This window comes from Semicossyphus pulcher, unplaced genomic scaffold, assembly GCF_022749685.1.
Source record: "Semicossyphus pulcher isolate SPU_LCO1_2020_fin unplaced genomic scaffold, fSemPul1.0.p SCAF_22, whole genome shotgun sequence".
In the NCBI taxonomy this organism is placed as follows: domain Eukaryota; kingdom Metazoa; phylum Chordata; class Actinopteri; order Labriformes; family Labridae; genus Semicossyphus; species Semicossyphus pulcher.
In genome coordinates, this window is record NW_027211696.1 from 6,754,392 (window position 1) to 6,778,586 (window position 24,195).

The 24,195-nt window shown below is 43.2% G+C and overlaps 1 protein-coding gene across 1 annotated transcript; it reads left to right on the forward strand.

The window, feature by feature from the left end:
* Positions 1-1,329: 1,329 nt before the first annotated feature.
* On the forward strand, positions 1,330-23,818 carry LOC138602251 (neural proliferation differentiation and control protein 1-like). Its single transcript, XM_069673693.1, has 9 exons — positions 1,330-1,654; positions 12,623-12,766; positions 20,127-20,252; positions 20,472-20,702; positions 20,836-20,902; positions 22,186-22,276; positions 22,374-22,453; positions 22,581-22,680; positions 22,772-23,818. The coding sequence occupies exons 1-9, from the start codon at positions 1,549-1,551 to the stop codon at positions 22,841-22,843; spliced, it is 1,017 nt and encodes a 338-aa protein (XP_069529794.1). The 5' UTR covers positions 1,330-1,548; the 3' UTR covers positions 22,844-23,818.
* The last annotated feature ends 377 nt before the right edge of the window (positions 23,819-24,195 follow it).

A 24,195-nucleotide genomic window follows, 5' to 3' on the forward strand; every position in this document is an offset into this window, starting at 1 on the left:
ATATTTTTTGACAGCAGGAGCTATTTGGGCCACTGTGTCTGGTCACAGAATTTAGCCTTTGTTTTGGAGATGCTTTTTCAGCCTTAAACAAAAAAACAAACCGGTCTGTCGCCAGCAGCCGCTCACCATTTGTGTTTGAAAACAAATAATGGACTTAATAGGTTGGACCAAGGACAACAAAAGAAAGCAATTTAACATGATGTGTTTGCTTATTTGATGCATATCACTTTCCTGCACCTGCTACATCTTGCTTTATTCGGTACATTAATATTATTTGCTCATTACCCCATTATCCACAACCTTTGTCAGGCAATAATTTCTCAATGTGTGTAGTTTAATGAAAAACACATTTGAAATATATGACTGAATGGTTGTTAGAAGTGTAAAATCATCAGAATAAAAAAATATGATAAGATTTTTTATTGGCAAATGCAGTTCTAACCGTGTTTAACCCTGTGTAACCACGCACGTCATATTGTCTGTTCAAACCTGTTTTTACCACGTCATCACGTCTCACGTTCTTCACCTCTTGTCCTGTTTCTAATTGCTTAGTAAAGTGCTGCCTTCAGGTGCTCCGGGAAACACTGGTATTTAGATTGTAAACAATTACACAAGCATGTGGAGGTTACGAGAAAGGCATTTAATATGAAGTTTATTTGTGGGGAAACGGTAATATTTGATGTTTAAGGTGTCATGGTGTGAGATTGAAAGGTTTGAATTAAATCTGAAATTAAATTTAAAACAATTTTTAAAAATCAGAAGGAAGCTACATTTCTAGTCATTGAGTTATTTTTCAGTCATTGTTTTTTATTCTGACATTTGGTTGTCTTATTTGTCTTAAGTCGACAAATATATTAGTAATCTATAAAATTGAATACAGCATCCTCCCATAAGATGCAAGACTCTGTGTCCTCTTGCTAGCTTTTGCTGCCGCTTACTATATATGGCTGATAAGGTTATAATTAATAATGCAGAAGAACTAATAGTTGATCGTTTTTTTTGTTTGTTTTTTAATAAAATACTTCCCTTTCATTTTAGTGTATATAGAAGCAAACGGGGTGTTTTATTGCCTCCCTCACCGTGTAGGTTACACATAATTTAAACACAGGACTAATAGTATAAAAGCATCAATTACATGAAAACTAAATGGCTACGTTATATACGTTGATAGGGGGATCGAAAACTTAAAATAAGATAATTTGGCAAACAAAAGTCTGCTGGTTAAAAATCTGAGTTTAGGTGGAGTCCGTGAAGGCAGCATGTCAAACACACGCGCACACACGCACACACACTGGAGCGCACGCCCCCTCCTTCCCCGGCTGAAGCTCCGCTATCTTTAGCACTGCCACGGATTACGGTGCAGTGTATACAGGCTGCGTCCGGGTGCGACTTACTCGGCTTAAAGGTGTGTGTGTAGTTGGCGCTGAAGCTCTCCTCGCTTAAAAATAATACGAAAAACAAAAAATAAACAAGAAACAAAAGTGATGGGGGAATGACAACCACCTGCGTCGCCGTCTGCGGTTCTCCGTCACCGAGAAGACCCCAAGGATGCTGCTCTGGAGCCCGCGGATCGGACGTCAGCGCCGGGCCTCGCTGCTGCTGCTGCTCGCCCTCGTTGCGGTCTGTGCCATCTCTGTCAGTGCCAACCTGCCAGGTAAATTCGCTTTAACACAGAGCTGACCCCAGCAAAACTACGTATCCTCCATATGTTTTAGCTAATTTTCATTCCCTTAATCCCTCATCATTAACTGTTGGCATCTTTACTAATGAGCTAGTGAAAAACAACAGGACAGGGCTTTATTAATCTGAGGAGGACGTTTTTTAGTGTCACACTTGTGTTTTGGTTACTTTTTATTGCTGTTTCTGGTGTTAGTTTTGAGCTTCCTTGCACGGGATATCCCACGAGTTCAGGAGGCTGTTTTGGACAGGTTAAACGAGTATAGGTTAAACAAGAGGACAAGGAAAAGACGATAGTGGTGGAAAAAAATAGTCCTTTCCTTGTTAGATTACCCACGAAGTGTCTTTCCTTGTTTATGCTGATATAACAATAAGAATTCTTTCAAGGAGTAGGTAAAATTTAATTGCAGATTCATGTAAGAATTAATGAAAAGGGGATAATGATTATTATTATTGCTTTAAATATTTTAATTACAATCTCAGAAATACCTAAAGAAAACATTTTTATACAGAAATGTATAGGGATGCACGATACTATTGGCACGTTATCGGTATCTGTGGATTATGGCTTAAAAAAAGACATGAACACGTTACATGCAAATAAATATGGCATTTTGTACGTAACCTAAGTTTAAGTACTTTTCTTACAGTATATTACCCAGTGAATGTGTACATTTTAAAAACGCACTGTATTATGTTGTGTCTGCATTTGCCAGTGGGCCACTACAATAAGAGTAGGCATGATATCAATTCCACTTCAGGGGAGACTTGATGCAATTAGGTGGAAAAAACATGTGCCCGATATATCGGTATCTTCATCTGTGTTCACCCTAATAACTGGTACAACTTAAACTGGTTTCAAGCACAGTTTTTTATATAGGAAACTTATTTGATTGCAGTGTAATGTGTGTGTGTGTGTGTTGATGTGTGTGGTAGATAATCTGCCTCTCAGCTTTTAACACAGAAACCCTGTGAGAGACCCAGCAGCTGGTCTCTCACATGTAATCTTTAGCCTTTATCTGAAGGACATGCTGCACTCACATTGAACGCTGAACATTTACTGCCTCAACCTGGATACACACAGTTGTGTAAATTTGTAGGTTTGAATTTGTATATTTCCCCCCCCCCCACTAAAACATTTTGTCTACAGTTGTCTATTGGTTTACGTCGCCAAACCACATTAGCCTTTGCATGGAATCAAATTGGTGTGAGGCTTAATTTTGCTTGTGCCTGACAAAGAGGATGGAGGGGATGTGACGCAGTGTGAGCTGTTGTTTCCAGTGATTTTCCACTTAAATTCTCCTGGCAAATCTACTTTTGCAAATGACATTTCTCAGGGGGGGAAAAGATGCTTTGGTGACGTAGAGAAGTTTCCCAGTGTCAAAAACCCCGTCATTTTATACGAGAATGAGACAGACAAAGCTGCCATGGCTCGAATGTGTTTCTTGTTGTAGATGTGCTTTAAAGAATAACACAGTATGTTCGGTGTCATCAGCAGTTGTAGGAATTCTGCTAGTGTGGAGCGTGATTTGTTTTCGACACCTGTTACATTTGAACGCAGCTTGTTCATGACAATGTGTGACAGTGTGTCAGCATGTGGGCTTTTGTTTGAGTGTGTCGTGTTGAAATACTCAGACAAGAAAAAAATAACACAATTCTTCAGGCCTCATTAAAGCACATTGCCAAATGTAGCGGAACAGATTTTCATAACTACTTTATAGGCCCTTTTAAAGGAGTAGTCCGCCACTGTCAGTCAAAGCTGGTGTTCTCTGTAATCGATAGAAGCAATGATATTTGAGATTGGCGCCATAGCTGTGGAGGAAGTCGTACAAACAGCTCGTGGTTTCGCCCATTCTGCATTCCTACAACACCCAGCGTGCATTGCGCCCCTCCCTCTGAAAGGAACGGCCCAGCGAGAGACCCTGGAGTGAAATTCTACCATTTTCGCTGCAGGCAATGGCTCAGAGCGGTAGAGAATCTGAAATATGACGAGAATATACCGGTGGATCGTCTACAAAATCTTCGGGTCTGAAGTCTACATTTCAAACCTGACGATTCTGAACGAGACGTGACATCGGAGGCGGGCGTCCTAGATTGAGGAAGCGTAGTTTAGCACGCTCCCTGGCCTTTTCCAGGGCCCATAGCGTCCTCCAAAGGCACAGAACCAAATTGCATTTTTTTCCCACCATAATGTCATTAGCTCCCCATGACAGCATGATAGGACTGAGGTTGAAAAATTGGCGAACTGGCCCTTTAAGGTTGCGGGCACCTTTTATTAAAGACCTTGAGGCCTCTACGGAACCCCAAAAAGCACATTCAGATGTTTCCGTGAGCTCTTGCCGGAGTGTGACAACAGCATGAAGTGCATAGTAATCAGGCGGTTGATTCAGCAAGCATCGACACATCATGGTGTGTAAATATGCCAGAAAGCTTTCACAGAACATTGGGTTCTTAGGATGGAAGAAATCCAATATCTCCATAAAACCAGTTGATTTGTAAATGAGGTGCTGGCCAGGAGACAGAATTAATGAACAAGCAGAGTTTGTTGTATAATTCAGGCTGAAGTAGCTGCATTAGAAAAGTATTATTTTCCCTGATTCAACTATTTATCTGAATGGGCATGCTGCTCTAATTTTAGCTTCTTTTCATCATAGAAACGTCACTGTCTCATATTCTAATCCAGCCTTTTCATCGTTGTGCTGCCACGTCTAAATGCCAGGTTTGTCATTCACCAAACCCACGTAGACTCGGTGTGATTAACATTCAGCGAGCCGCTGCCTCCGGCCCTTTTCCCTTCCACCAGAATGAAGCTTCAACGATTCATATCTTAAGTGTCTCACGAACACAAACACACACATCTGTCGGCCTCGGTGGTTTCACTCACCTTTTCTGCCCGGCAGCGAAATGAGTTACCCGAGCTGTAGTGGGGATAGAGAGCAATCAAAAGTCAGGGGGAAGGACAAAGCCGTACTGCCAGAGGACGTAAAGATCACTGAGGCGATGACCGGGTTCGGGAGTAATGATTCGGATCCTCGTGTGACTAGAGATTAAGTCTCACGTACTTTTGAATCCAGTTAAAGGGCAGGTTTGAAGACATTTTTTAGTGTCATTAAAGTCTCAAGAGAGGAATTCAATGGAATTCTCTTTGATGTTGCGTGTGAGTGCTTCCAGGAGGTCATTTAGAAAATGCAGTTTAAAGCTTCTGCCTCTGGTTTCAAATGGATCTAATCAGCAGCTTGTGTGGTGTTTGTGGGGACGTGAGATTACCGGCATCCATCAGTGAGAGAAAAGGAAAAAAATTAGCACGCAATTAAAACTATCTCTGCAGCCAGGAAAAGCTTCATGGATTGTATCGATCTGCCCCATTGTGCTCCTCGTTGTCTCAATTTGGTGGTCAGAGAAAGAGGCGGTGAGCCGAGGGCTTTGCTGCGGTCGCTTCTTCAGACCACCGCTCGCTCGCTCTTGTCTTCCTGTCCTCGCCCCACCTTTTGTTTCTTGAGTTGTGAGTGTGTGCCGCTCGCTTTCAGGCCTCCGCAGGAAATGAGAGTGCCCGCAATTAAAGCCAGAGTCAGCACTGTTGAATGAATTGCGCTGCATGCCGCTTCAGTTTTAGTACCACCTTAACCTTGGTTTTCATACCAACAGCGGTGTCTTTCATCAGCAGGAAGAAGAAATTTACTGTGTCAGCTTTTGTGCGTAGCCACATCCTGACCAAGAATACGCAGCGTGTCTGTGCAACCTAATTTAAACAGGATAATATCTGAAGCATGAGCATCACTTCCCAGAAATCACTCTGTTCTAGGTAAGACAGCAGGTGCTTTTTTTTTTAACGTGGTAATAAAACATGTTTTCAATTTCTTTAAGGTCATCTGGTGCCAAAGTAGACGAATGGTTTGATCAATCCAGTAAAAGAAACATAACATACAAAATCAAAATTGTTGACTTCTCTGACTGCTGAAGTATCCAGAAGCAAAAAAAAAACACAATGAGCACGAACAAGGAAGTGGAAACAGATGAAATCAGGGTCCTGTTTTTGCCACACACTTGCCTCCATTGTACAAACATCCTCAGCCAGGCTTCTGTTTGCTGCGGGCTGTGCTGCTCTGCTTCGCTCTAATGATAATGGCAATGTAATTATCTCCCGTGTAATGGGCTCAACTCGTCATTGTCCTACATGACAGAACTTATTGCAACACAGGAGACAAATGGCAGACGCAGGGAGAGATAAGGCGGATGACTGCAGCAGGTGAAGAGACAAACAAAGACTTCTCCCCCCCCCCAACGTTCAAACTTACATTCCTCAGAGGACGGAAATCTTTGACTTCCTTTTCACCTTTAACTCCCTTTTATTTCCTGCTTCTGCATAGCGATGTGTCTGGCTACCTGTGTGTGTGTGTGTGTGTGTGTGTGTGTGTGTGTGTGTGTGTGTGTGTGAGCAAATGTGCGTTGAACAGGTGCCAAGTCATGCCCCATTTTCCACCAAGTGCAGCAGAAAATTAAGCATGCAGGAGTCACTGCATTGGATTGTGGTGGGAACCCAACACCTACACTACACTTGTGCACTGAAACTGATACAGCAGACAGTTTCCACGCATTTACTCATCTGATTCAATCTCAGGGCTTTCTCACACTGTTTTCTAAGAAGAGATGAGATCTTATCTGCATCAGTCTGTTGGGTTACTCAGCAACTTCCCCCAGTCAGCTGTCATATACTGAATATTGTGGGGTTTTTTTGTACTAAGTATGAGCAGAACAAGTTGATCTAAGGTCACCAGCGGCAGCTCTTTATCCCGAGCATGAGAGTGAAGATAAATATATAAATATAATATTGACTTTCAACATGAAACTTCTCTAAGCGGTGTTTAACCCTGTTTATAACCACTGGTTGTTGTTGTTTAAGGAAGCATCTGCCTGTAATTTTGCATGTGATGGAAAACAGAGCCAAATTGCATTTTTTTCCCCACCATAATGGCGTTAGCTCCCCATAATAGCATGATAGGACTGAGGTTGAAAATCAGCGAACTGGCCCTTTAAGAGCTTCAAAGAAATATTTCCCCAAACGTGAAGTTATTTACTCTACGTTTATGTTTAAATAAAAGTATATTTGAACATAAGTTTGTCTCTCGTTGTATCGGTATGCCCGCTTGTGGACATAATGCGCAAAAATAGGTATTCGAACAGTTTGAACCGATGTGTGTTTTTTATTTTAGAAGGAATCATCAAACGTCATTTCTGGCCAGTTTTGACAGCACTACTTCCTGGTGCCTTGTGCTGAGCCTAATGACCAACCAGAGACTAATGCGTTCCTAACTTTCCACCAACATAGTAATCCACCTGCCTCTCTTGTCATTGCCTTTATACTGCCGCAGCAATGGAAATAAAAAGTAGAACAGTGTAAATATAATGAATACCATATAGATTCTCCTTTGCACATATGGATAGCATTGAATGTGCACGTGCAGAGCAAAATGAGCATTTCGTGGCTTTTAGTGTCGCTCAGGAAATGATGTGGAAATCGACAGGGTGTGATGTCAGAAGAAGAACAGCTCCCTCGGCCAATAGATGGCTTTATTGCAGCGTGTTTCCCAGCCGCTCACAATGTGATAAACATCAGAGCACACAATAAAGGTGCTTAAAGAAAACAGGCCGCTCTGCATTTGTTTGTCAGTTAAGAGTGATGCATGTTGGGTAAATAGGAGCACGGCAGCATGGTTGCACAAAAACTCTTAACACAAATGTACACACACACACGCTTTATCTATGTGCCATAAACCAGTGAGGTTACATATCAAGTGAGGAGCTCCAAGCACAGCTTAATGTTTCCACTTGAGTTGGAGTGCTTGGCTTACTTCCTGTCTGCTATCTGGAGACCCTCCCGGCCTTCCCGTTTCCTGCTTCCTTCCCCGAATCTCTCTCACTCATACTCAGACACGCACGCACTATTACAGACTCGGTGACACTTGTTGCGTTGTATCTGCAGAACAGATTGAAGGAGCACAAAGTCGGCAGTGACATGAAAAGCGCGCGTGTGCTGTGTGAGAATGCTGCCGAGCACACAGCCTGGCAACAGCAGCAGCAGATGGTTAAAAAAGCCTTTTTTCACTTGTTCCAAGGACTACTTTCTCAGTCCCTGAGTTACATAATGTTTTTTCACACCTCCGCTGTCCTCGCTGAAACAAAACGACCTTATGTTCCGCAGAAACGTATCTATTTTATCCCCTTTTTTTCTCGTGTATTTCGCTTCCTCTGCAGCCTTGATTGAGCTCTCTAATTAGCCGCAGCTCTGTGTGGGAGGCATGTTGACGCAGGGCCACCTCCTACTTGACATTCACCTCCGTGGCTCCTTTGTTATGCCGGTAAATGGATTCGAGCTGCTTTGTCATACGATTATAATGATGAGCATCTTTATCGGTTCATCTGCAGTCAGAAAAAGTGAAGCATGAGACAGCGAAAACATCTGCAGGTGCACCTAAAGCAGATTTTATCACTGCACTACGACGACCGCAGCGCTTCCCTGATTTTCACAGTCTTTGCTTTTTCACACCCTCTTTTTCTCACCGTCGCCCGGGCGTCACACTTTCATAACGACGCACGCGCGTACAGCAGGTTTGTGTCAGGCTGTTTTACGGCTGCCTTGTGTGTGAGGAGAATAATCATCTGCGTTCGTGTGATCGCAATTTGTTCCACCATATTAACTTCCTACGTCATGAATAAGCGATTAAGTGCTGACTGGAGGTGCTGAGATTCTACCTTCATTGTTTCATATTGTAGAAGAGCAGATTTTTTAAAGGTATAGGACACATTGCTTTGTCACGATGAGTATTACATGTCTCTTCCCTTTTTGTCTCCGATATCAGAGATTCCTTTATGGGTCAGCAAACCCTTCTCTTGTGATGGATTACTGCTACGTTATTGCACCTATAACTTATTACGTTCCTCTTTTACACTGAGGATTAGATAAAAAATAGGACATGTGTGTCATAGGACGTTTCTGTGTAACTGGAAAAAACTTTATAATGTAGTGAATTAATGTAGTAAATGACTCATTCTAATGCTCCTGCACAAACAAAGCTCTATCAAAAGAGTGATGCAGTTCGGTCCTGAAACATGAAGTGCAATGACTAAGAGTGTGACGCATTTAAAGGAGCAGTCGACAATCTGTCGGTTACAAATAAATAAATAAAAACATTGTTTCTACGCTGTTTAGGCTGCCTTAATACTGACTTCAGCATACTTTTAAATGGATATTCTCATATGTTGAATGGGTTTAACATTTTGGGGTGTTATTGTTCACAGTGAAAAAGTGAAAACTGCTAAATGACATGTTTAAAAAGGTCGCCTCTGAAATGGGCCGTTCGAAACAGCTGCAGGTTTCTACGTAGAACCTTGCTTTAGCTAATATCGACCAATCGGCACTCACCGTCACTCACCTCAGGCTGCCTTCTTGCACAAGCTTGTAATCAAGTCGTCGTCAAGATTTCAGCTTACCATCCCGATACCTCCTGGCGATTCTGGCTCGTACATTTAAGGCCGAATAGCCGATCCCAGAGCAGCCGTGTTTTCTACAAATTTGGAGGGACAGTGCAGTGCGGCCGCACACGTGAGGGAGGGGCTACACGGTCACTCCAAATACAGTCAGCCAATCATGGCTAAGGTCTGACCTTTGAATGGCAAAAAGGCTTGCTCGTTTCAGATTGATTGATTTCACCTGCAGCTGTTAAAATGTTAAAAATGTAATTCTGGAAAAACACGGAATTATGCAGTTTTTCACTGTGAACAATAAACACCCAAAAAAAGTGAAACCCATGCAGAATATGAGAATATCCATTCAAAGACACGGCCCCTTTAATGTATGACATTGTGAGTTACCCTGTGTTTCCAAACCCTAGTAACGTGCACACACACAAACACAGGTACACAGGTAACCCTCCCACTGATTAATGTGAAGGAGTTTTAGGCGGGAGTGGGTTGTTTGATCTGTGACATGAGTGCGTCCATCTACACCTGATCCGTGCATAAACAACCCTTGATCGTCAGAGTTATGAGATCAAAGAATTGTGGAATAATGTGACAGCACATGGGAAGAACGGGGAGCGTTAGACAGGGAGAGGGATCCAGCGAAAGGAGGAGTTTTAATTGTGTTTATTAAGGGCAGGAGGCCTGATGCCGTGGCAGCATGTTTCACAAAGCTTGGTATGGAGTTTAAAGTTATGTTATTGCTTAAAATGAACCAAAGCTAGTCAATCGTAAGTCTAAGATATTCTAGCACATGCTGCAGACACATGCCCTACGTCTGACTCCACCCCCCCCAGCGGACTGGACACTCGTTTTTTTTTCCTCCTGAGGTCACGGAGCATAAAGAGCAAGAGATCGGACAAAGGTTTGTTACCTGGAGGGAAATGAAAGGAGACACGTGGCTCGTAAAAATAGATTGAGGGAGAGAGAATAATTACGAGAGCGAACAATCTTGGACCTGATCATAATGAGGGTCTCTGCACACGAGCACAATCAAAGGGGGATGTGGGATAACTTGGCAACGTGGTCCGGAGCAGATGAGGCGGCAATTAAACACAGAGGTGACGGAGATGTTGCCTGGACAAAAAAAAACTACTGCATTGATAGATAAGCGAATGAACCATCGGCCCTCAGCCGCAGATGTTTCACAAAATTAGAAATGCTTCTGATCTCAGAGCAAAAGCTTCTCGGATTTCACCTGCGTCACTCCTCGAGGCAGAACCAGACGAAGATGTGATGATGCGTGTGCACAAAATGTGTGTGTGTTTGTATGGGTGTGTATGTATCTTATTTGTCTTCCTATCTGCACACTTATGGTGTTGAGTGATTCATAGTTGTAGTTTGTCTCCGGAGTAGTTTGGGTTGCGGATATTTTATCAAAAGTTGGTACTTTTCTGAATCATCAATACGTGACTAATACAAAGAAATCTTTTGACCAAATGAAGAATATAATTTCAGAGACTTTACTTTAAAAACAATCCATGTAATGCTTACATAAAAAATTGGACAAATAAAAGAGAGCATTGTGCTTTTAGTTAAAGATCTAATCCCGAACATTTCAGTTTCGTTCTCTTTGGTGGCACCTAATGGCAATAAACGGTAATTGCGGGGGTACACTTCCTACATATCCAGATGTCCACAGTTGGCTCCGGTTGTCACTCTTGATTTTCCTCGCTGACGGTTGCTTTCCTTTTTAGACTGTTTGCCTTCATCTGAGCGTCGAATTTGTTTCTTTTTCTTTGGATTTTCACTTATTTTTGAAGTTGTATCTGTAGTCATCGATCTTTTCTTTGTTTGTTCAGCCATAGTAGATTACTGTTTACTCGCACAACACTTGCAGAGACCGGAAGAGCAGCCACTTAGCTCCGCCTACCCTCTCTGGCAGACCAACCACTGCTGGGTGATGGAAAACGCGTCACTAACTGGGCACCGCTTGTGATTTTTTCCTTGAATGTCGCCACAGACACCCAGTCTGTGATAAAACTATATACTGCAAATGTAAAGGCTTTCATCAGTGGGCCATAGGCTCAATCACCATTGTGTTCACTAGGGCTGGGTATCGATAAGGAATCAACTCTGATTCACAGGGGTTTTAGAGTGTTAAATATAATGAATTCTTAGGCACAGCTTAAGTTTTTATATCTTAAAGCTCACAGGAGTTTTTACTCACAACTTAAGTAGAGGTAATTATATCAATGGATGGTTGAATGATAAAGCACTCTAGTGTCAGTCCCCTCCCCCTCTTCTACCTGCTCTGCACCTCTGCAACACTTCCTCCCTGCACCCTTAATCGGCGCGTCCGAAACCGCTTACTATCATACTAATCATACTAAACGTGAAGTAAAATTTAGTATGTCATGCGTTCCCATCTCATAGTATGCAATTTTGTGTATGCGAGAAATGCCCGGATGTATACTAGATCGGCCCTGAGTATGATGCGAACAGCATCCTTATAGTCACGTTAGTAGGCAGTATGCAGTACATACTGTTTGAGTATGTAGTAGGCAGTACGTTAGTATGCGGTTTCTGACACAGCCGATGTCGCTTCTTAGCCGGTGCCGCAGTCCCTGTTGCCGTGGAGATCATTGGCGTGAATCAGGTCTCAGTTGCACAACAAGAAAACAGGTTGATAAAAAATGCATCAGTCACACTTTCTACTGCAAAAGCTCAAACCACATTTTCTCACACAGGATGTTTTTACAACACTCAAACAGCCGTGACCTATGAGACCCAGCACCCCTCTAAAAAAAACACTGTATTTACCCACCGTCTTCTGCCTTACATCACCTCCTGTCTGTTATGTCTCACACCCCCCCGCTGTGCTGTTCACCTTTAGCTGCCCCGCTGTGCAGCTCTGCTCGCCTCATTATCCGCTCTGACGGAGTCCCGCCGCTCCACCTGCCCCCTTCTACCAAACACACCCGCTGTGGTACTGTGACCCACTTCTTGTGTGTGTATGTGTGTGTGTGTTTAAAGCTTAGTACTGTGTTTGGGCTCTGTTTTGTCAAACCGGCGGTAATCAGGTCAGGTGATTATCTAACCTGACTGCGGGCCGGTCTGAGACAGAGCAGCTGTTGGTCACTCTTTACCTTGGTTTAACCTGACTGACTCAGACTGTTAGACAGGTGGGGCTCGACACGTAGCTGAAAATAACTCAAAATGAGCTTTTTATTACTGTCCAAACGTCCGTGTTACATCAGGGAAACCTCGCCCAGTCTGTATTGAAGCTGTGATGAGGTTAAAGCAAACAGTAAAAGCTATTTTTGTGAAGCTTTGACATCAGCAGGCTCTGTGTTACAGGGGGAAATGTGTCATATCTAAACAGAGCTGTAGAGCCGACACGTCCACTAATAAAAGCAGTATCAGTTGTAAGAATAAAGCATTCTCCTTCATCACTAATACTAATGAAGCTGCTGTCTCTCTCTTCCAGCTCACAGGTGCTCTCACATAGACTGTGCCAGAGAAGGTCGCCACTTCTGCAGGCCTGGCTCCCGCCACTGCGGCTCCTGCCTCGCTGCGTTTGAGGAGAACGAGGAAGGAATCTGCGTGGCGAGGAGGACGCACCATCGGAACGGTATGAGATAAAATTGCATGCATTACTACACCTATGTGGCTTTGCATTCAATACATACTCGAGCTCCGTTTATTTTATTGCACTGCAGCTGAACTAAAGCTGTCAGAGGTTTTGAAACGTCAGGTAAGATGGGTTTCTTCAACTGACATCCATCAATTCTCCTCCGCTTATCCGGGGTCGGGTCGCGGTGGCAGCAGGCTAAGCAAGTTAGCTTACACGTCCCTCTCCCTAGCAACATTTACCAACTCCTCCTGGGGGATCCTGAGGCGTTACCAGGCCAGGTGGGATATATAATCCCTCCAGCGAGCTCTGGGTCTGCCCCAGGGGTCTCTTCCCAGTTGGAGGTGCCCGGAAAACCTCCACAGGGAGATGCCCAGGAGGCTTTCTAATCAGATGCCTGAACCACCTCAACTGGCTCCTTTCGGTGGGAAGGAGTAGCGGCTCTCCTCCGAGCTCCCTCCTGATGTCTCCTTACCCTGTCTCACCCTCATTTCGGCCGCTTGTATCCGCAACCTCGTTCTTTCGGTCAGTACCCAAAGCTCATGACCACAGGTGAGGGTTGGAACGTGGATAGCACCCACCCGTCTGTCAGTCTCACAATCCTTTTTACCCTCACTCATGAACAAGACCCAGAGATACTTGAACTCCTTTGGGCAGCACCCGAATGAAGCAATCCAATACAATAATATGCACACAAACAATGTGTTGAAGTAAGAGAAGGTTATTTCACTTGAGATTAATGTCTGGAAGGACTCTGGCACCCTGCAGGCTAACATCTGATAACACACTGTCCTTCTCTTTCTCGACTCTATCGTTGAATTTAGAGCACAGCTCTGACATTCAGCCTTTGTCATCGCCTCTTTTATTCTCAGTTGATCAGCGTATCCTGTGTCCTACATTTCTCTTCCACTCCCTCTCTTTCTCTGAATTGCCTATTGATTCTTCGCTCTCCTCCTCCTCCCCTGTCAGTCTCAGTTTGATCTCTTTATTCCTTCTCTCTCTCTCTCTCTGCATCCCCTCCAGTTCGCTCTATTCCTGTCCAGTTCTCTCCTCTCCTGTCCTTGTTGTGGTCATCGCTCTGCCTCCCTCTCACATGCATATCTCTGACGGCTGACGCGGTCTGATCCTCTGTGTTTTTAATCCCGCTCTGCCCTGCTGTGTCTGCAACACACATATATACGGCCCCGCACTGGCAGATTTAATCACTTAGCTGACATGCATCTCCCTCTCCCTCTCTCTCTCTCTCTCGCCCTTCATCTCCATCAGTCTAATGTCATTCAATGAAAAAGCCAAGCGGCAAAAATACATCTTATTTGTCTGATTTACATCGCATGACACGCTGCTGGCGCACACACAATCTCCAAGTCGCGGCTGCAGAAATTAGAGAAAGAAATGGAAACATCTTGCGCGCTGGCTTGCCTCTGCACGTGTGCGTGTGTGTGACTGTGTGTATTTATGCCTGCTAGTGGGCACGTGTGTGTGCTTTCTGCAGGATTAATAATTTAGATGGGTTTGCGGCAGCAGAGGATCCAGCACAAACTTGGCTGGAATTATTGGCAGCAGCATCAGAGAGGAGCAAACATGAGGAGGAGATGAGTGTGAGGACGTATTAGAGAGAAAGGTCAGGAGAAGGGAGGATTTTTTTTGCAGCACATTTGCATCATGTTAAAGCCCATGTTGTGAACCCAGTGCATCATGGGCCTCGGATAAGCTCCCTAAAGTGGTTACATAAACCCATGAGAGACCACGGATCACAGTGATCTGCATAGGAGACCGACACTGTCTCTGTTTCACAGTCACATGCGTACACCCACCGGGCAGCAAACATCCAATAACGCATAAAAGCACAGCAGCATTGCGGAGTGAAAATTACACCTTTGATGTCACTTCAGAGGAGTTATGACGGCTGTGTTTTCAGGACTTAACAACCGATTTTCTGTGATGCTAAAGCATGAAAATATATACACTTTTAAAGCTGAAACCTCACACAGCTCATCCTCTCTTCTATCTCTGTCGCGCGCACAAGCTCGTAACGAAACCTTGGTTTTGTCAGCAAGGACATCAGAAAATGTGCCCGCTTGTTCTTCCAATTCAAGCTTCAGTCTTACCACAAATCGGCAGCATCGCGCTGACTCACCGGCTCTGCAGCGCTCTCAAATGTTTATTCATATGAAGATTATATTGTAACGCGTGTTTTTTATATTACATTTTAAAAGAGGAAATTATTTCACATTCACAGAGGATAAAAGTGACCAGTAGGCGAACAAGTGAGCACTTTTTATTGCAGTAGGACCTGCTTCTGTTTGACATTGAGGCGTACACTGCCATTGGTAAACACACAGCGCACCTCCGAGCCATTTCCTTTGTACTGAAGACGCACAAGCACACTGTGAAGAGTGTGTGTTCTTAATATGCAGGTAAATCGTGTGTGCTAAAGGCAGGGCTGTCTCCATGCGCTCGGTGTCGTATGGTCTGTCCTTTTCTGTAGCTCTTTCTCTTTCATATACACAATGATAAATGGGACTCAATATTTGTGTGTGTGTGTGTTTACCTTTTTACATGACCATACAGTTCAGCAGCAAATAAACTGGAGAGAATGAGACGGTCTGAACGCTCTCACAGCTGCTGGAGTGACTCAGCGACACGCAGCATGAAAAAATATCTTGCAGCAGTTTATTTAGGTAAAATGAGGTGAGATCACTAAATGTAAACTACAGTTTTCTAACAGTGAGAGGAGGTGAAGGAGGTGTAACGCAACGCTTTGAAAGCTCCTGTGTGGAGTTTTTCACTGGTTTTGAAACAGACTGAAATTAATTCTGATGCCTCTATATGACCTACAAATATAAACCAGACCATCAGCGACTAGATTGATTATTTCTATAGAGATATTTTTAATGCCTGAAGCTGCTGGTGGGAGGTAGGTGTCAGACGAAGCGATTAACTGCACGCTGCCTTTGTTTACATTTTCCAGGGCAAACATTTAAAGTGAGTGATACATATGACTGTTAAAGAAAGCAGAAGGAGATTTTTTGTTAAATACCACTTAAGCATGTACAGGACAAAATCAGCAAAGGGGTAAGATGTATGGCTTTGTCCATAGGGGGCGCCAAAATCAACACAAACTGAAAGATCCTCACAGGAGCTTTAACAAATGTTACCATCTGATATCACTAGTTTTTATGTACCGTAAATGTTACATTTATTATTGTACAGATTTCAGGTTAATCCTTCTAAAAGTATAACTATTCCACTTTAGTAATCAGTCAAGGCTTTCGCATAACTTTTTTCTTTGTAGGTTCGTATCATTGTCCCTACATATTTACTCATAAAGTAAAGTAAGTGAGAATCATGTCGAGCCAGAGCAACTGGCTGCGGCTTATTACTTACGTTTCAGTCCTGCAGACACCTGCACCCACAGAGCAGCGATGGTTTAGCCTTTCTGATTAGACATTTGGTCATCTCTATTTACACATTCTACATAGAAATATAGAATCTAAGCAGGGGTGTTGACTTGTAGTACTTGTAGGAAGTGTTTTAGTTTCTGTCTGTAGTCTGCTTATAGTCCGCTTATAGAGATTGTTCATTTGGAGACATGGAGAGTGACTGCTTCTGATGCCATCAACCCTTACAGCTGCATTTTTTATTTAATGATTAAGGGGAAAATGACAGACAGAAAGATTAATGTGTGAATGAACAACATCACTACAGCAGATTTCTTTGTGTCTGAAAAAGGTATGTGTCCTTTTGTAAGGACATTATAGAACCATCCATATCTATGTCTATACCCCTTATCCTGTTCAGGGTCGCGGAGCCTATCCCAGCTGTCATTGGACGAGAGGCGGGGTACACCCTGGACTGATCGCCAGTCAATCACAGGGCTGATACATAGAGACAGACAACCAATCACGCTCACATTCACACCTACAGGCAATTTTAGAGTCACCAATGAACCTAACAAGCATGTCTTTGGACTATGTGAGGAAGCTGGAGTACCCGGAGGGAACACACACATGCACAGGGAGAACATGCAAACTCCACACAGAACGTCCCACACCTATGTCTGTACCTCGATTCGAATGTGGAACCTTCTAGCTGTGAGGCCACAGCGCTAACCACTGCACCACCGTGCAGCCAAACATATTAAATGGAATATGTACGCTGCTTTGTAATAGATTTATTATTAAGTATTCTAGAGAGAGAAAAAGTTGTTATCTTTATTCTGGGGTTTGTTGCACACTTAGACGTTTCTCTGTTATTCATTGTACTCTTTTTTTTTATTTGTTTAAATGAAATGATGAAACTCAGGTGGGAGTTTTTATTGCAGCTTGAAACATTTCCTGTATTGAGTCAAAGCTCTGCACTCAGCTGTGACTAGCTTTCACATCAGGTGGGATGGTGACTCACTGGCACAGTTATAAGATACACAACCTCGCCCACTTAAGTTTCCATGGGAAAACTACCTTTAAAAGTCCCTCATTCTAAAAACAGACTAACTAATAAAGTATATACGAGTTCCTGTTGAAACTGTGGCCTTTTTTTTCAATTTGACAAACCACCTGTAGTCTCTCTGTCTGTGTCCTGCTTCCCTCTAAAATGGCACATATTAGCCTGACCACTAGGGGGCAGCAGGACACACTGAGTGAGGACTGTCAGGGCTCAGTTACAGCATCCCCCTCTACTTCTTAGTACTAAACATGGTGGCATAAAATTAAGTCAAGTAGTTTCTATGATCAGTTGAGGCTGTTGTGCCGTTTGTAAGTAACCAAGGACATAGATTATGACTTGTATTTTCATGATAAATTAATCTAACAGTACAACCGTCTTATCATATAGAGTTTAGATTCTACAGAGGTAAGGGTTTCTGTTTGTTGAAGTGCTTGGATGTAATGGTTGAATTACATCACAGTACAGTTCACCATTTCCACTCAAATATCGGCCATAAAGTTGCAAATTAATAAGATCTGTGAAATCAGCCAAATTAGAGTTTTAAAACAAGAAGAAGGTGTTGCAGTGTGTGTACGTGTGTTTAGAGGGGGGTGTAGAAATGTGAATGGTTTTTAAGTAGGAAAAAAGAACACCCCAGATGTGTGAGACCCTCAGTCCCTGTTGAGCTGTTTAGTGTTTGTTTGTTGTACCCGGCAGCCCCCCCGGGTGCCTCCTCAAGAGGTTATGGGTCATTATCAAGCCGGTGACAAAACTCTCTTACACAAGGACGGGTGTGCGTGCTTAGTAAGAGCGTGACAAACCACACACATACGCACAATCAATACGTTTTTAGGGCCGATTTCACCTTTGGAGTCAGTGGGGTCCTGAGGGTTTCACTGTAAATACATACTTTTTATTTGTAACCATTCCGCAGCTGATTTTCAGTCACACAATCACAAATATTAAATAAAATCGCTCATCCTCGTCTCTTGAATTCAAACCACATGTTCCCTGTGAGCCCAACAGCACGGTTGGAGCTCGCAGCCACCTGCAAAGTACAGATGGTGCGTCCCGCCTCCGCAGACACCTGCTATGGAGGGAACTAAATGGCCATTAGTGGAGGGGGGTAAGAAAAAAACAAAGCAGGCAGTGAAAGTGCCGGCATGTCATATCGTACACATTAGCTCGGCCAGATGGCCGGCCTTCTGGAGGGCAAGTGACACTGTAATCATTCATGTTGTGTAGGTGGCTGAAAGTGTAATTAACCAGCACTGTTCATTTATTTTCCTACCAGGCACATTTATTTACACCTTTTACATTAGCTTTTTATGCTAGCACCTTGTATTTGAGTGCAAACACCTTTAAGTCCATATCTGATATATTGCAGGGTAACTTTATTGAGGGGAAATAGCACTTTGATCACCTCCATTAGCAGGGAGCTACAGCATCTATTGTCAGTGTAGAAACTGAAGCCCAGTGAGGCCGTGGAGTGGCTGATTGCTCCTGCACCCCCCCCCCCCCCCCCCCACCCGCGGTGCGTCCTCCCCCGGCCACACACACACTCTCGGCCCTGGTCGCCCCCGGAGACCTCGGCAGCACTGCAGGAATGTGGCTCACTGTCTGGCCGTAAGGGCTGTTAACAACCGTTTAGTATTGTCTCCTTTTTTTATCGGTCCACAAACAAACAACACACACGGACACTCTCCCTGTTCATCACTTCAGAGGAGACGCTGCAAAACACATGGACGGGCATGTTTACATGTCTGAAACATATGCATGTATACTATCCAGACTTAAAGCTCAAGAGGAGCAGGAGTAGTGTTTAGTTACAGGAGGTGAATCATCTGGTAAAATGTTCCACATTGATCATATTTCTCAGCTGCGATTGTCGATGAGATTAAATTAAAAGTATTGGATATTTTTCACCTTTTCCTCATACTAACATACTACACTGTACATACATATACACTACCTACACCATACATACTGTGAAATCTTTCAAACCCATCTGCCTCATGTATATATGGCGACCTGTTACATAATAACCTTTTTTATAATGTTTGCTTAAGCAACCTTTGCTCTCCTCACCAGCATTACAGTCTCACTGTCATGTGTTGTTGTATTTTATTATAATTTCCAATACATACAGACCACACACACTGGCCACACAACCTTTAACATGAACAGAAAAGTACAGTGCACAAAATAGTTAAACATGTACATGAAGGAGCTCCCCAGTGCTGTTACTGTGCCATGCAGGGGGTGCGAACTGTTCCCCATGAGAGATGATAGCTTTGTCATCACTCTCCTGTCTCCCACCACCTCTATAGGGTCGAGGGGGCAGCCCAGAAAAGAGCTGGCCTTCTTTACTTGTTGGCCAAGTCTCTTCTTGTCTGCAGCTGTGATTGCTGCTGCTCCAGCAGACCACTACATAAAAGATGGCTGATGCCTCCACAGAGTCATAGAAGGTCCTCAGGACAGCTTCCTGTACTCCAAAGGACCTGAAACTTCTCACCTAGATCCCTGATACATGACATACAGCATATATTACAGTCAAGAAAATTATTGCAAATAACCACATTAGTATGTGTGTACATTTTTTTATGTTTTTATTTAACCTTTATTTAACCAGGAATAATCTCTTTGAGATACAAGATCTCAGCAATTAGACCGGTGAATGACAAACATAATGTGTCGGTGTCCACCCGTAAAGAAAAGACATGGTAAATCCTCTGTTTGGAAGGCCAGATGTTATTCATTTTTAATTGTCTTAGCCACGGTTACTGTGCTTGTGATGCATATAAAGTTACTGACTGATGTGTATGTAACGTGTGTCAATAAAGGTTCTTTGTTTCTATCAAGGAGCCTTTATTTTTTGCTGTGACGTGTTCAGCATTTCATGTTGATGCTGTTAAACTTTTTTATCTGTTTATAGACTGGGAAAAAGACAAAGATTCATTCAACCCCAACCCGGATGAAGAGATCGATTTCCTTCAATCTATCATCGAGAAGCAGCAAGTCGTAGAGGTTAAACAGCCAAAACACAAGCCCAAACATCCCGGTAAGAACCCTGAGAGCACTCTTATCACTGTGAAATCTAAAAGTAACAAACATACCGCTTCCTGTTTTGAGTTAGAGGGTGTGGCATTCGCTCAGAGCCTGAGGACAGTTCTTCCACAATAGAAGTGATGTTTTTAAACTACCCTCATGCATGTCCTCTGATTGACAATAATCTCTGATATATTGGTGATAAATATGTTACCTTTGCGTTTGTCTCCAGCTGCTGACTCCTCCCAGGCAGATGCTAAAAAAAGCAAAGCAGATGCGTCCAAACAGAAACAGAGAAGCCAGAGTCGACACTCAGATCATACCGTGAATACCACCGCTGCAGCCCCCCCGCCTGCTGTTTCTGCCCTCGACGCTCCGACGACGCAGCCAGGGGCCACTGTGGCTGATGGCCGGGCTCATCCTATCGTCGTGGTAACACCAAAGAGCAACAACGTTATCATCAGTGAGTAGGGCTTTATGTCCTCGTCGTTTTAACGCAGCGAATGAGCTGTGACAGAATTATGTTAAGCACCTATAAGTGATGTCTCATTATTTTCCCCTTTGCTCTCTCTCTTTCTTTGTGTATCGACCTGCAGTCCTGATCTCGCTGTTCGTGGCGGTTGGTTTAGTGGCGTTCGTCATGGCAACTGTCTGTTACGTCAAGTAAGTCTGAGCACTTGAAATCACTACTGCTACTTTGGAGAAATTACACTTTCGCAAATACAGAAGAGTATTTTATGGAAGTCAAACACATTCAAAAAAACACTCAAATTTCAGCCTACCATCTGTTTTCTCCATGTCGAGTTTGCAATCCTGCTAGCTACCGGTGCTGCAGCTAGCGGTAGCTAGCAGCCTGCGGTAACATTGATTGTCGTGAGCGTGGCGGCTGCAATGGTAATCATGACGGTGCATGTCCGTGACAAAGCGTTAGCAACAATCAAGTTAGCACTGCAGCATGTTGTAAATAGGAGACGTAGCGGCTTGGACCCGGAAACAGTGTAATGCGGAGATGTGACGTCAACACTTAACAGCCGGATAGCGCCATCGTCTGGCTGCATAACACAATACAATACCTCTCTCTGCATTTTATACTGGTATATTGGTTGCACCGGTATATAGGACGCAGCCCACTTTTTAGATGAAAAAAATGTATGAAAAGTGCGTCTTATACAGCAAATTTTACTTCCTGTCGGTTGTTAAAACTCATGAGTGATCATTTTTTATATATGTGTTTGACCCTGAAAATCAACGCCTACGTCTATGTGCTGTGAGCTTCGGCTATAGGATGTTTTAAAGCCAGAGAAAAAAAATTGTTGGGAATAAAGAACATTATTATATGGACCTCTTTAAATCAAGTTAGACCAATCTGGGTGGATCTTCCTTTCAAAATAAAGCGCAATACATGTATATTTAATGCTTATAAATGAGTAAAAACAACAAAAATGCATTGTAATTTGTGATGTAAAATGATATCTCGTCATTTTTTGTCCTCTTGAACGGCTCATTGTTTGTTATGTTTGATGTAGTTGGACAAAGTTGGCATCATAATATTAAAATTGTCTAATTTCAGTCAAATGCCGACCAACAATTTCAACATTTTATGGATCTTTCACACTCACCTTTAAGACATTTAATCAGCTGTTAGTGTGTTATGTGGAAAGCTCAAATAAATCATATCCCCTATGTACTGCTGGTTTATAAAATCAAAGTGATCTATTGAGCTGTGGTAGTTTGTTGGATTTTCCTTCATTTTGATTGTTTAAACTCATGACTTTTATTTATATATGATTTATCATCATTTATATATATTGCTCACACTTGTTTGACCCTGAAAACCAAAGCCTACGTCTATTTGCTGTGAGCTTAGGCCGAAGGATGTTTTAAGGAGATGGGAAACAGCTGTCAGTAATGCAGGATACTCATAACACCACTGATGCCCCCTACAGGTTGCAGAAAGAATCGCGTCTCGCTCAAAAGGTCGACTACCCTGCTTTTAAAGGGACAGACCCGCCCGCCGCCACAGCCAACGGTACCTCGGTGAGTGAACTTCCTTTGTTTCCTGTTTCACTTCTTCTTTTTCTTCTGCAAAAAAACCACAAGAACAACTCACTTCCTGCTTCTCCTCCCTCATCAGATGGGAGATAAGACCCTGGCTCAGAGCGCTCAAATGTATCACTACCAGCATCAAAAGCAGCAGATGCTCTCAGTTGGAAAGTAAGTTTGTTTTACCCTATCTCTCTCTGACACTCCCTCCTTTCACCATTTTCCTGCCTCACAACCACATCCTCTGACATTATTACCCCTGCACTTTAACCAGAGTGTCTTTCTTCTTCCTCTGCAGTCACAAACCTGAGCAGAAAGTGGCTGACACCGAGGTCACTTCAGATGAGGAAGAAGTGGGAGGAGACTTTACTGTATACGAGTGCCCCGGACTTGCACCGGTTGGTAGACACACGCACACACAAACAAGCAACTAATCATTTCTGGCGCCGTTTGATGACTGAATGTCCATTTTTCTTTCTTCCTTTACAGACCGGAGAGATGGAAGTGAAGAACCCTCTCTTTGACGACTCGAATTTACAGTATCAGGGGAATCAGAAGTGAATGATAGACACTTTACACACACATTTACACACACACATGCAAGCCGTTTCTCTGCAGGAAACCACTTGATGTCACACTGCATGCAAATAAATGAAGGATACTGACACAGAATGATAAGAATGATTGTTTCCTCGTCGGCCCTTTTGCTGTAACTGCCCTTAATACTGCTTTTAATACTACAAATATATGTTGGGTTCCTTTTTAATTCATTTCCTTCACTTATTGTCTTTTAATTTAAGGTTTTCCCAGAGTTAAATGTTAAAAATCCTCCTTAATATCATCCTCCATCTTTCTGCAGCTGATTCCAAAGAATGTGATCGCGACACATGTGCAACACACACACATACATAAGCTGAGAAACAGGTGCCCTCCCCTCCCTCCATCCCTCCCTTGTTTTTTGTCATGCATAGCCGGTGGCAGAACCACATTCCCAACAGATTCCCAGGAAATGTTTCTAATCAGGTCGCTGTGATTCCTCTGTGAAATCTCCCCGACACAACACGAGGTTTAGCATTGAAAATGTTAACCGCTGGTGTTGCTCATTTTATCCTTATAAGTCATATAAGCTGCACATAAAGATTTTAAGACTATATAATATTAATATATATATATATATGAAAATGAAGTACTTGATGACGTCTGTTTGCATGGTTTGACTGTACCGTGTTTGAATCATGGCGATGCTTTGATGATTATTCTGCCTCCTGTTGTTTGCGTCCTGTCGCTGGAGGAGGAGGAGCGTACAGTGAGAGTGACTTCTGAGCACTTGAATGGGATGACTGGAGACAGACTATAATGATGGATGTGTAGGTGGCTAATATCACTAACTCGTATTGTCCCTCTTTTCTCTCCGTCCTCATGTTGCTCCCACGTTAACCCCGTGCTGCTTAATGTACATACAAAGAGTGAAGTGTTCACTTTTTATAGATATTTGTACATGCAGACTAAAGATCAGAATTAAAACTTTTTACCACACGTGACGGGACTTCTTTCTTTTTATGGTGTACACTCAATTACATACTGTGTGTAAGGATGTATTGCCTATTGCTCTCCTTTATTGGTGATTCTGGCAAATGGGAGGAAAGTAGGTACAGATGTGCAACAAAAGGTGCTTTTCAACCAAAAGTACCAGGAACTTTTAGTTCCAGGAACTTCCCTTCAAGGTACTAAATGGTTCCTGTGGCCCATTGCTGTCTACGTTTCCACAGCGACCGAAAGTCCTGGGAAGATTATGCAAATCAGGCCAATGACGTATGGAGACGCAATAAAAGTAACTGCGACAAACGGGCCGGTATCATCATTTGAGCGACATTACAGTTAGCCTGTTAGCATGGAGAGGATTCAACTTGTGC